This window comes from Amblyomma maculatum, chromosome 4 (genome assembly GCF_055883805.1).
Source record: "Amblyomma maculatum isolate TAMU_Amacu chromosome 4, ASM5588380v1, whole genome shotgun sequence".
Lineage (NCBI taxonomy): Eukaryota > Metazoa > Arthropoda > Arachnida > Ixodida > Ixodidae > Amblyomma > Amblyomma maculatum.
In genome coordinates this window covers 118,847,919-118,860,179 of record NC_139347.1, presented here as the reverse complement: position 1 = coordinate 118,860,179, position 12,261 = coordinate 118,847,919, and the positions used below count along the sequence as shown (strand labels likewise).

The following is a 12,261-nucleotide window of genomic DNA, read 5'->3' as shown; positions in this document are numbered from 1 at the left end:
AGGTGCCTAAACAGGAATGCCTAAAACGTTTTTACCAGCGGCAGATGTGGCAAAAAGTTTTATATGATTTTAATTCATACGAACACAACACAACATACACATGCGCTTATGATCTCTTATGTTTGAACATATAGTTAGGAAAGGCGCAATTCTTTTCGGTCTTTGCAGGACTCAATTGAGAGCCGAGGTGTGCGGTGAGCATTTTAGGGTGACTTGAGTGCCTCAGTGTTTGTAGGCTCATTAGGTGTTCCAGGAGAACCTTTTAAGCCATAAGAAATGCTGGTAACGCTGGTGAAAATCGAGAAATACACTTTGGAGTATCTTTGGTGGACAGGGAGAAAAAAGAAAGAACATTTGCGCATGAACGTTGTTGCGAACGAGTGGAAGCGAAGCATGTTATGGGTCAATATTTACCTATGTCGCGTCGTAGAAAACGCGGAATGAAGACAAGGACTAAAACGCGGAGTAAACCAGAAAAAATGAAGCCACTTTTAAATCTTCTCATAAAAATCTCAACCACCTTGAAAGTGTGTTTCATAGCAAAATCATTCTACTGAACTTTCCCAATACCTCCACGAAGCGGTACCTTTGTCATAGATCATCCACCTTCGCATTCGGTGTGTACTTGGTTGCATTTGCTCTGCTGCCCGGTTCGCTCCACGTTTATATTGGGTGACATCGTTCACATAGCTTTGTGCTCAACCTTTCTGGCTACAACAGGCGTGAAAAAGGTCCCATCACCAATCCTACGTTGCGGTGAAATTCGTAAAAAGGCCATTTTTAGATCAGGCATGACTACTCATAAAACGCTAGAATAGTCAAGCTTCGCATTGCAGAGGTGCTGAACACGGTTTGCGGTACCGCGTGTACTCACTGCTCTTTTACCAAGCATGAGATCTCCCCTTACTAGGCGGCCAAATTCCTTTGAGTTGTTATATAATAAGAAAAAAAGACCTTAATTAAATCAAAGTAGCGCAAAGCAAAGCATTGTTTCTACAAAATAAATGAATGCTGGATGCCTTAATTCACAGATGGGTTTATTCGCTGCCTTAGTTGCAACATTGGGTGCCTCTTCAGAACAACTAATGAATTTGGCAGCTCTCACGATCACGGAAATGCAGTGTTCACTAAAACATCAGGAAAGCGCAGTGCAGCAACCCTGAACAGTTGCCCAGTTTATTTCTCCGAAGCATATCTTAACAATGACATTTGAAAGAGCCGCCGAGGACATCAAGGTTGCAGTTTTCCCAGGTCCAATGCGTACCGGCGACACCAGCTGATCGCCCGGGTTCCTGAGAAGAAAAGTGTATGTTTTATCTAGATAGAGTGAGTTGTATCTAGTCATGGATAGATAAAACTAAGGTTTCGCGAAGTTTACCGCTACCCTAACCATTTGTTTTCCAAGCCCAAAGAAGCGCAAAGTGATCTTATTCTACCACAAGGAATCTAAATATAAAAATGTCATGCACCGTAGAAACAAGCGAATAGCGGGAATGCAAAATGTCATATTGAGTAGGTAGGGTGCGAGTGGCTTTTTGTATCGCATAGAAAATCCATGATAGGCTGTGTACGTAGAAGAAATGCAGAGAGTAGAATTTTAGATACAATGACAAAGGGGATGCTTTGTTGGACACAGTTTCTATATGGTGCGATGTTACAGAGAATAGTGTGAACAGTAGAGTGGAGAAAAAAACAACGCTTACCGGAGTTATCAACGTCCTAAGAAGTGCCTGGCGGCGTCTAGCCCCTTCACCACGCAAGCGTCCATGGCTGCCATCGGCACTGGAAGGGCTGCCGCCAGTCGACGCCACGAGTCAGTAGACGACGAATAACACTCCACTGTTGCCGTTAGGCCCAAGTCTGCGGGATTAGGTGCAGTTAATAACATTGCCTGCACAATATTTTGTTCGAATAATATGCCAAATATTCTTTCATTTTACAGAGCTCGTAGGATATTTCTGGCGTTATTCTCCTGCACTATCTGCGAAGTCTCTATATTTGCGGTAGAACAGATATTACGTTGGGGGCAAAGAAGAGTTTGAAATAAAGGTTAACCGACGCCGCATCGCGTGGTAGGGCATGTGCGGTGGTATCAGATTATGTGCGGGGCTATACTTAGCGTGTGTCCATACTACCTAGAAATAAAATTTTCGCAACTGAGCTTCAAGCCCAAGCCGACTGCAAGACAGATGGGACCGCTACGCATCGACCAGGAAGGGTTGTTGGTATAAAACCTGTCAGATGGAGTACTATTGAACCGGCACTAATGGGCATGACTTCTTAACGTTTGTTTAGGATGTTAACAGATGCTACAATAATATAATTTTCAAAATGTACAATTTTTAAGAACATATAAAACTCACGGAATGAAAAAGCGGTGTTATTTACAGGTAATATCGCACCGTGTGCTTTTTAAATGCAAAGTTTAATTTATTCAAAATATTCGTGGCATCTTCAATTTTTCTCGCGACAAGCAAACAAATTTATTTGCATTTGCGGTGTAGAAGCTTATCAAGAAGAAAATGCAGGAAAAATGAGTTGCCTAGTTGTGAAGTGCATAAGAAGGGATGGTGCAAAAGTTTACCGAAGTAAATTTACAGGGTTCGAAGGAGGAGGTTGCAACACGCCATGACTCAATATAAAGCACGAATAATTTTTTATGCCAATCAGTGTGAACTGAATGTGTAATGATGAGGATAATGCATTAGAAAGTAGAACAAGATACATGCACCTGCCGCTGGCCAGATACGAAACTACGACCTCTATAATTTCGCGTCTGATGCTCAACGGACTGAGTACATCAATAGCTTTTCGATCTTCTACTTTTTTGGTAATTTTACGTTGCGCGTAATTTTCCCTCGAGGTTGTTCAGAAGAACCACCATCCAACACAGCGGCAGATGTGAAACGTACTGAGATACCGCCAGTGTTACGTCGGAACCTTATCTAATGATAAAATTGGGCGCTGTTGGATAATCCTTTTACGCTACCTATGGCGCTAAAGCCGCCAGTTTCGAAGACCCTGTTAAGCTATGCACCAAACAAACAAACGCAGGCGACCGGCTCCGTCACAAAGTACATAGGAATGGAACCAGCAGCTACAGACGAAGATGAAAGCATAAGGGATTTATACGAAACATGTACGGCTTGCTCGGTCGAAAAGCCGTCGCTGTAGCCTCAATTTAGAAACGTGGCGTGGGAGAAAATACGCATATGGTTTTGTGTAAAAAAAGAGCGCAGTAACTCTTTCTTCAGTGCTGTTCTATCATTTTGTTTGTCATTTATCATTCAACTTGAAGTCAGGTTGGAGGCTAATTTCCTATAAGGATTCCAAGCAACGACATATGTGCCCCTGATTAGTAAAGGTGCTCACTGGAAAGTGAGACTTCCTATCTCTAAGAAATCAACCTAAATAAAATAAAAATGCTTCGAGGAAGAAAAGTGGCGTTAAAAGCACTGAGGCAAATCTACTGTGCCCGCCTTTCCCCCAAAACGTCCAATTAAACAAAATATACAAGTATCGATAGAATGAGAAGACGGTGTGAAAGGCGCTCCCCGCTTTTAGCTAAGGCGCAGCTTTAGCGCCCACTTATATTCTTTTATGTTGAGGTGCGGTTTGTCGCTGAGCAATTTTATGTCTTTACTTGAATTTTATCTTAACTCAACCTTTGTATCCTTTAACAGCCAGTATTTTGTTCAGCGTAAAGGCATTTGCATTGGCTCGTGTATAGCACCAGTACTGGCTAAAATCTTTTTATCTGTCATTGACTGTGATCTGGCGCGCCTTTTTGACGACGAAGTAATTCTGAAAGTTTTTAGATATGTTGATGACTATTTGGTTTTTCTTAAACATCAACCTAATGTGCCCCGCACTGTGACTGTGGTAGATATGTTATCCTTTTTTAGACGACACGGGAAGGGTCTAACCTTTACCCACGAACTTCCGGAGCATGACAAATTAGTTTTTAGATATTAACCTGACTTTAACGCCAGATCACGTTTGTTGGATGTACTCACCACGAGCCCAGAAAGACCTGATACCATTTGGATCGGCACATTTGAAGACTGTGAAACGAGCCATGGCTTCCTATTGTGTGCAAGGCGCCTTGGATAAGTCTTGCGTGCACCTGGTAGATGCGAGTCTCAGTAATCAGGCCAATAGGTTGGTGAAAGCTGGGTTCCCGATTTCTGTCATTGCCTCTGCGGCAGAGAAACTCCTACAGAAGCTGAAAGCCAGATCATGCCAGGAAGGTGGCAGGTCAGAGAAAAGAAGGCCTGCGGTGCTGCCCTACCTCCACGGGGTTTCCCACAACTTGAAGAATGTGGCGAAAAGATACGACGTGCCTGCCGGTGGTGCTTTCTGCACCATGAAAATTGGCCTCGTTATGCCCGCTTATCATGTCCGAAGGGAAAAGTACGCAAGACTGCGTGAAGCGTCATGCCAACCCATATGTTAGTTGTCGGACGGGCGTTGTTTACGAGGTCCCCCTAACCTGTGGAAGGGCATACATCGGTCAGACGGGCAGATGTTTAAATGACCGCTTAAGGGAACACCAGCTTTCTATGGGGGCTAAGACAGGGTCGAATTTAGCCTTGCACTGCGGCGCTTGTCCGGGAGCTACACGTGACTAGCCATGCCTACCTTTGCTGAAGAAAACAATGATTTTAAAGATGAGCAGAGACCAGGTCGCACGTGAACTTGACGAGGCGTTTTTCATTGGTAAGCGTAGGGATGATTGCGTAAGTGACCGTTCAATCAACCTTCATGAAAAAGAAGGCAGATTTCTGAACTGCGTATGGGATTAGATATGACGCTTGAAGGCATGTAAGATGTGTTTCCTTCCCTATGAATTTCAGTCGCGAGTCTGCGCTTGTTGTGTACCTTTCTCGTCCTTGTTTTGTGTGTGCGCAGTATACCTTGAAGATATGTCTGACTGGCTCGCTCAAATATGCGTTCTTTTAAACTACAATTACCCCCGGGAGAAAAAGGAGGCATCCTGCCGACTCATTGCGTAGACACAAAAGGCGGATTGTAACAGGGCTTGAGGCGGTCAACATGCACTGTTTTGCGCCCGCGGCAGCGATTATCCTGCGTCAGAGGAAGCGGTTCAGTAATGTAGTTCACTGGAGATGTCTGGCAAATAACGCGATATGGACCGTGGTATTTGAAAGCAAATTTGGTATAGAGGCCGGGGGCGGTAGCAGGAACCCAAAGCCACACGAGGGAGTCTGTGGTATATGAAGGAGCTGGACACGTCGGTGCGCGAAGGGTCTTATGGTCTGGTTCTGGGTTGTGAATGATCGGGCTAGCTGGCGACATTCTTCTCCACATGCTGTAACTTGGGAGAGTGTGATAGATTCTGAGGTGTCAGGGCAATAAGTGAGTACGGTGTTTATAGTAGGGGTGGGTTCACGGCCGTAGAGAAGAAAAAACAGGGTAAACCCAGTCGTGCTTTGTATGACACTATTGTAAGCGTACATGTTGAAAGGGAGAGGCTGGTCCCAGTTTGAGTGGTCGGACGCGACATACATAGCCAGCATATCACTAAAGGTGCGGTTAAAACACTCCGTCATGCTATTTATCTGCGGATTGTAGGCTGCGGTAGAGCGGTGAACAATGCGGCACTGCTGAAGGAAGGCTTCGATGGTCTCGGCAAGAAAAGCACGGCTACGGTCACTGAGCAATTCTTTAGGCGAACCGTGGCGCAGAACGAGATGGTGAAGGACTAAAGACGCGACGTCTTGCGTTGATATCACAAAGTTTAAATGCTTCTGAGTAGCGGGTGGGGTGGTCGACAGCCACGATTACCCAGCGGTTACCAGCTAGAGTGACTGGCAGTGGCCCATAAAGATCAATGCCCACACAATCAAATGGCCGGTGGAGCGGCGTGGAGGGTTTTTGCGACGTTGGCATTCATGGCATGCGCGGACGTAATGACGCACGAAGCGGTACATACCCCGCCATTGATAGCGGAGGCAAAAATGAGTGTAAGTTCTCAACCCTCCGGCGTGGGCAAACTGAGGATTGGCGTAAAACGCGGCGCATATTTCCGAACGAAGGTGCCGAGGAATGACAAGGAGCCATTTGCGTCCATAGGAAAGGTTTTTTCGGCGATAAAGCATGCCGTCACGCATGACAAAATGACGAGCTGGGCGGCGAAGAGTCGAGAGGCGGGGTGCAGAGTAGTTGTAGACAGAAACGTGAGAAGGGAAGCGATCCAAGGGCCCTGCCTTTGTTCATTCGACATGTCGGAAATATCCAGAAATGTTGAGTCACCTATGGTCAGCGCTGTCGAGTCAGAGTCACATTGGAGAGGTGACCTAGACAGGGCGTCGGCATCGGAATGCATCTGAACGGCCAGACATGTAGGTAACCTTAATGTCGTACTCCTGTAAGCGGAGCGCCCAACGAGCAAGACGGCCGAATGGGTCTTCAATGGTGGACAACCAGCAGAGTGCATGATTATACATTACAACAAAGAAGGGACGAAAGTATAGATAAGGGCGTAACTTCCTAATTACCCAAATGATCGCTAAACACTCCTTTTCGATTTACAGAATAATTTTTTCTCCCCTTGATAAAGTGCGGCTGGCATAAGCAACAACCTACTCTTGGTAGCCACGCTTTCGTTGTGCAAGAACAGCACCGAGAGTCACACCGCTGGCATCAGTGTGGAGTTCGGTAGGCGCTCTAGGATCAAAATGACGAAGAATCGGAGGCGACACTAGAAGGCGCCGAAGCACCGAAGAAGCTTTATCCCAGTCGGACTTCCAAGAAAAAAAAACATAGCATCACCGACAAGGAGCTCAGTCAGCGGCGAGATGATCGAAGCGAATTTGCGGATGAAGCGACAAAAATGTTAACACAGCCCGATAAAACTACGCAGCTCCTTTATCTCCGAGGCCTTGATCTAGGGAAGAAGGGAAAGCGGTTCAGAAGAGAGGCCGCACACTGCCGGAAGTGGCAATAACTCATCGTTCATGTCAAAACAACCAGTCCTAATATAGGAAGCTGCCGAGCCCCGAATCAGCACTTTTTCAAATTTAGTTGCAGGCCGGCGTCAATAAAACACTTCAGCACACTCTCGAGGCAGTCCAGATGGGATGCAAAATATTTTGAAAACGCGACAACGTCGCCCAGGTAACAGACACAATCATGCCACTTAAGCCTGCACAGAAATATGTCCATCATGCGCTCGATCGTGGCCGGTGCATTGCACAATCCAAACGGCATGACGTTAATTCATAGAGGCTGTCAGGGGCAAAAAAAAAAAAACGGCTGTTAGTTTCCCTCCGGGCGAGTAGGGAAGCGACTGCGCAGAGGCGAGAGGGAGTGACGCTGGGGAGACGGCGATCGGCGTGGGAAGTGGGAGCAGCGGTCAGGATAAAGTGAGTCTCTAGAGGTGCTGGTGACTGACACGTGGCGGCGAAGGTACATAGCGCTGTGCAGGCGGGAACCATTGCGATACGATGGGGCACACTGGCGGCAAAGCCGGGAAACGTGACCAGGAACACCACATGAATATCAGACTGGGCGGTTGTCGAGGGGGCAGATAAGGTCAGGGCAGAGGTGGTGGCGGTGGCAGCAGCGCAGTATACGTGTCAGGGCGAGATGGTATGGCGGCGATAGCGGAGTACGTTAGCGGAGCTATTGCAGCCGGAAGTCGAGAGCTTGGCCGCAAAACGTCCGCGACTTGCTCCTGGATGGTGCTTCCAAGTGTAAGATCCAGCGATGATGTGATTTCGGCAGAAGCAGGGAGGGGTGGCAGTTGACGAGCCACTTCCTCTCGTATAAAGGCCTTGATCTATGGAAGAAGGGAAGGCGGTTCAGAAGAGAGACCGCACACTGCCGGAGGTGGGAATAACCCATCGTTCATGACAGAACAAGTAGAAGCTTGTTGCCTCTTGAGGACGTCGTAACTCTGACACAGCTGAACCACTTCGATGGCGGTTTGCGGGTTTCTGTCTAGCAACATTTGAAAGGCGTCATCAGAAATTCCCTCTAATATCTTGGTAATCTTGTCACCTTCAGACAAAGAAGATTAAAACGTTCGCAGAGGTCCACGACGTCCTCTTATGTAGCTGTTGAATGTTTCCTCGGGGTTCTGAGCGCGGGTGTGGAGGCAATATACGGCACGCAGTTTTCCCACCGCGGGGCGCCCGAACACTTCTGATAAGCTTGTCTTGAAGGCCGACCAAGTGGGCAGATCGGGTTCGTGGTTTCGAAACCATAGATTGGCTACATCTGTCAGGTAAAATAGGACGGTGGCTAGCTTGGTGGTAGCATCCCACTTGTTGTAGGCGCTTACGCGTTCGTATGAGGACAGCCAATCGTCCATGTCCTGGTCATCTGCGCCACTGAAGAAGCTGTTGTCACACTGGCGGAGCCCACCAGAGCACAGGATGGTAGGCGAAGTGGTAGGAGCAGTCTGTCCAAGAGTAGCGGTCTGGCTTGTTGCCTTGAGCATAGAGGATGGTCAATCGAGGGTGCGGATCCGAAGCTCCAGCGTGAGAAAAGCGAACAAAGAGCATTCTCTAGCAAATGTAAGAGTAAGTTCTATTTCAAGTCGGCGTTCTGACCGAGCGATCCACTAGCAAGCGAGTCTCTTGCGTCTTGTTTATCTGTCTTCTTTGTCAGCACGTACCTTTCGACCTACGCTCGCCTTCTTTAAGACACCCACCGAGCGTTGGTACGAAATAAATATAAATAAATGAATAAGTAAATAAATGAGACTTTTTTTTTCATAGTATTTATTTCTAAAGAAATGTCTAACCGTTTCTTAGGTCCGTTTAAACGGCTCTAACATATGCAATTTGCATGCAAAGCCTAATGGCGTTAATAATGCGTTACCGAAAAAGAGTATGCTTATTATACAACTTATTCTAATTCTCCTGTACTTGAGTACCCAAGGAGAAAACAACGCTGCAGTAAACAAACTGCTAGCCTTAAGGTAGCAAGTACGTATTACTAACAAACATAAACTGAAGTATGCAGCGTTCGGGACCTAGCCTTGGTTGCCTTCGCAAGCTAGCCTTTGCGACCGCGTTGCCGCGTGCAGTTCAAGACACTCACAGAGGGTGGACAAGACCATTGGCTTTGTTGTTGTGGCTGTAGGAAGAAAGAAAAGAAAATGCACGGGCCTGCTACTGGCTCTGTAGCTGAGCCACCTCCGCTGCCTCGTGCGGACAGAAAATAGACAAGAAAGAAATAAAAGGGAGAGAAAGACGCGCTCCGCAAAACAGCCGTCGTCCACCACCTACGAAGCGGTGGCGGGTGCAATGACGGCCTACAACAGATAAAGATCAGTGGCTGGCTAGCCGCCGCCGCAAGCGGTGTTAACCTACCGTTCCAGCCCCATAGGCCAGGAACTGCCACCCTTCACGACCTCCACCCTCCAAGAACATTGGCGTTTTTGAGGTGAAAGCCTTTTCAGGCTCACGATACGCGAAGGTTGAGGCCGGAACTTGTAAGCGAAATGTGTCCACGAAAGGCGGCCTTGGTAACCTTATCATGTCAATACGAAAACAACACTGAGTCGTGTCCATGCCAGTCCTCAAACCACCATCTCTTTGTGCCAAAGCTGAGCGCGATGTCCACTATTAACACCAGCCTCCTCAGAATGAGGCCATAATTCTCCTTGTGTAGTGTACGGCGCCAGATTGCGTTGAGGGGAACTAAAATTGCGTGCTGGGGAGGAAGGTGGAAAATTCAACTGTTGGGCGAGAGGGAACCACCACTGGAGGGACGTGCCAACGGCGGAAGCCCGCTCGCAGCGTGTTTACGCGCCTTGTACACGATGCCGCGTAGGCCTAGCGCTTTATGCCAAATGCTATGGGTGACGACGCACCGTCAAGGACGGAGCAAAACGAGTAAGCGCTGTACAGCAGAAGCGGCTAGAGCAGCTTGAAATGGCTATGACGACGTAAATGATGTCGGCATGTAGATTTACGACTAGAAGTACTACGGTGATTGAAGTATGTACATGGGGGTTTAATGTCTCGTAGTGCGAATAAAAGACGCAAAAAGTGTGACCAAACGTCCAACTATGGCTTTTTCCTTAATAATCCTACAAAGCACTTGCATCCTCATAAATCTTGCACTGTTTACCGCCGAGGGCGCGACGTGTTCTCTTGAAACAGCAGCGCACAAATACCATAAAGACAGGACGCTGTTAGTCTCTTCGCGTAGGCCAAGCCTACCTAAAATATGTACTGCAGCACCCTACTATTATACTTAATATTGTGATTACTCTTGGTAAAGTAACCTAAATGCTCTTTGATCGCATGCCACCGGAGTTTATAACAGATTTATTTTACCGTTTATTAAGCAAGAAATTATTAATGTAGCTGACCTGAGATATTCAGCCCTACCCTCTGATAACCCGTACATAAAAATGGTCTACCGAATCACCCGCTCCCGCCACATTAATGCAGCATGTCCCCCCCCCCCCCCCCCCACACGCGCATCCTACTACTTTTCAGCAGTCATTTTTTCTTGCACACAACACAGGAATGAAATGACCTGCCCACTGAAGTCGCCACAATCATCGACCCCGATGTATTCAAGTGGATCATCGAAAACATGCCATTGTGATTTTCGTTATATTTGTGTGCCCTGTAATGCCTACTCCCTGATGTAATAGGACTTTTGAGGAATAAATAAATATAAAAAAATAGAATACAAAGCAAAAACTTCCAAAACACAGATTTCGTGTAAAACAATATTACCTTTTGTAAACATAAATTGGTGAATAAAAAGCCCTTGCCGGTGTTAGGATTTGTGCTTTCTAAGCCAAGTCGGAGTAGCTCCTCGCCGCACAATACAAAGCGATAGCCATAACACATCGTGCCTTCGGCTTCGAATGCTTTCTGTCCGTTTCAGATAAATCATGAGCTATGGGCTTTCCGATCTTGTTAAGCCGTGAATATGAAATGATGTCAACCATACTTCAATAAAGAAGACGGTAGTTTAACAAAACTTGAAGTTGGGCTAGATGGTGCATTGTAATTTGGCTGAAGATAAAGCGCACGGGAAGACGCACACAAGAGAAGAAGACACAGGACACGCGCTAATGTGTCCTGTGTCTTCTTCTCTTGTGTGCGTCTTCCCGTGCGCTTTATCTTCAGCCAAATTAAAGAAGACGCGGGCCGGCAAATGATGCTTGAGAGAAAACACAAGCGACTTAGCAGCCGACATGCGTGGTTGTAGAAAATTCATCGCTATATTTTATAAGCTCACTCAGATTCACACCTGTTGATGTTCAGAATGGTCAGTGCAATTGATTTTTGAGCGGCAGTTATATGCTTACGAAAACGGTGTGGTAGCGTTGAAAGTGTTCGTGTACTCAGTAGGCACTGAGACATTTAGATATAAAGCAAGATTATGTAATATAGAAAATGAAGAAAGATTGAGCTCAATGTTGCATTTCTAAACAAAACAACATAATCGCAAACGATGACGGAAGACGACAAGACAGGGCCTCTTCTGCTTATTTACGGCGTCCTTCGTCGCTGCCCTCTATTCTTACAAAGGCAACGCTTTTTTTTTGTTATAATATGTAGAAACCGCGCAAAGGCACGCGAACAGATTGCGCGCCCTCATTAAAATTTGGAAAAATATTGCGCTTGTATATATGTTGCATTCAACCATGGTCAACACTGAAATTTGGCAGTCGCAAAGGAAAAGACAGGCCGTAACTGCGAGCGGGCGGCTGCTCCAAACACTTACATTAAAAGAAACAATTAGCAGGAGGCTCATGCTTCGCATTGTGGGTAAGAAAAGGCACAATGTATGTTACATATCGATGAACACCGACACAGGCGCCCGTGTGCTGTGCGATGCCAGTGCACGTTACAGAACCCCAGGTGGCCGAAATTTCTGGAGTCCTCCACTACGGCGTCTTTCATAGCCTGAGTTGCCTTGGGACATTAAACTCCACAAACTGAACCGAACCGAACTTACTATGAAGGATACACAATTAAAGATACATGTATCATCGGCTGGTATCTCTATTGCAAGCCAGCCTCCAACGTGAAAAAATCAAAGTCAAATGGGAAGAAAAATGGTACGATACCACACTCAATGCGACTTAGAGAACTGTTGCATTATGATTTTAACACGAAGTGATGCAAGTATTTTTTCAGGCACATTCTTGTCAAAACTAGTTTATGACTGTGCCTTTTCGACCAAATGTGCGAAATATTGTATGCACAGGGCATAATGTTTTGTTTTGCGCACCAATAGGCCATGCGCAGTGTTTTT

At 46.4% G+C, this 12,261-nt stretch overlaps 1 protein-coding gene across 1 annotated transcript in view; it reads right to left on the bottom strand.

Moving 5' to 3' along the window:
- Positions 1-1,016: 1,016 nt before the first annotated feature.
- The window catches only part of LOC146192233 (kelch-like protein 35), a 54,471-nt gene continuing 43,226 nt past the window's right edge, over positions 1,017-12,261 (bottom strand). Inside the window, exons 8-9 of the mRNA XM_084600434.1 lie at positions 1,704-1,860; positions 1,017-1,292 (exon numbers count right to left, since the gene is read on the bottom strand). Of these exons, the coding sequence (XP_084456560.1) occupies positions 1,712-1,860 (149 nt within the window). The 3' untranslated portion in view covers positions 1,017-1,292; positions 1,704-1,711. The remainder of the gene's footprint in view (positions 1,293-1,703; positions 1,861-12,261) is intronic.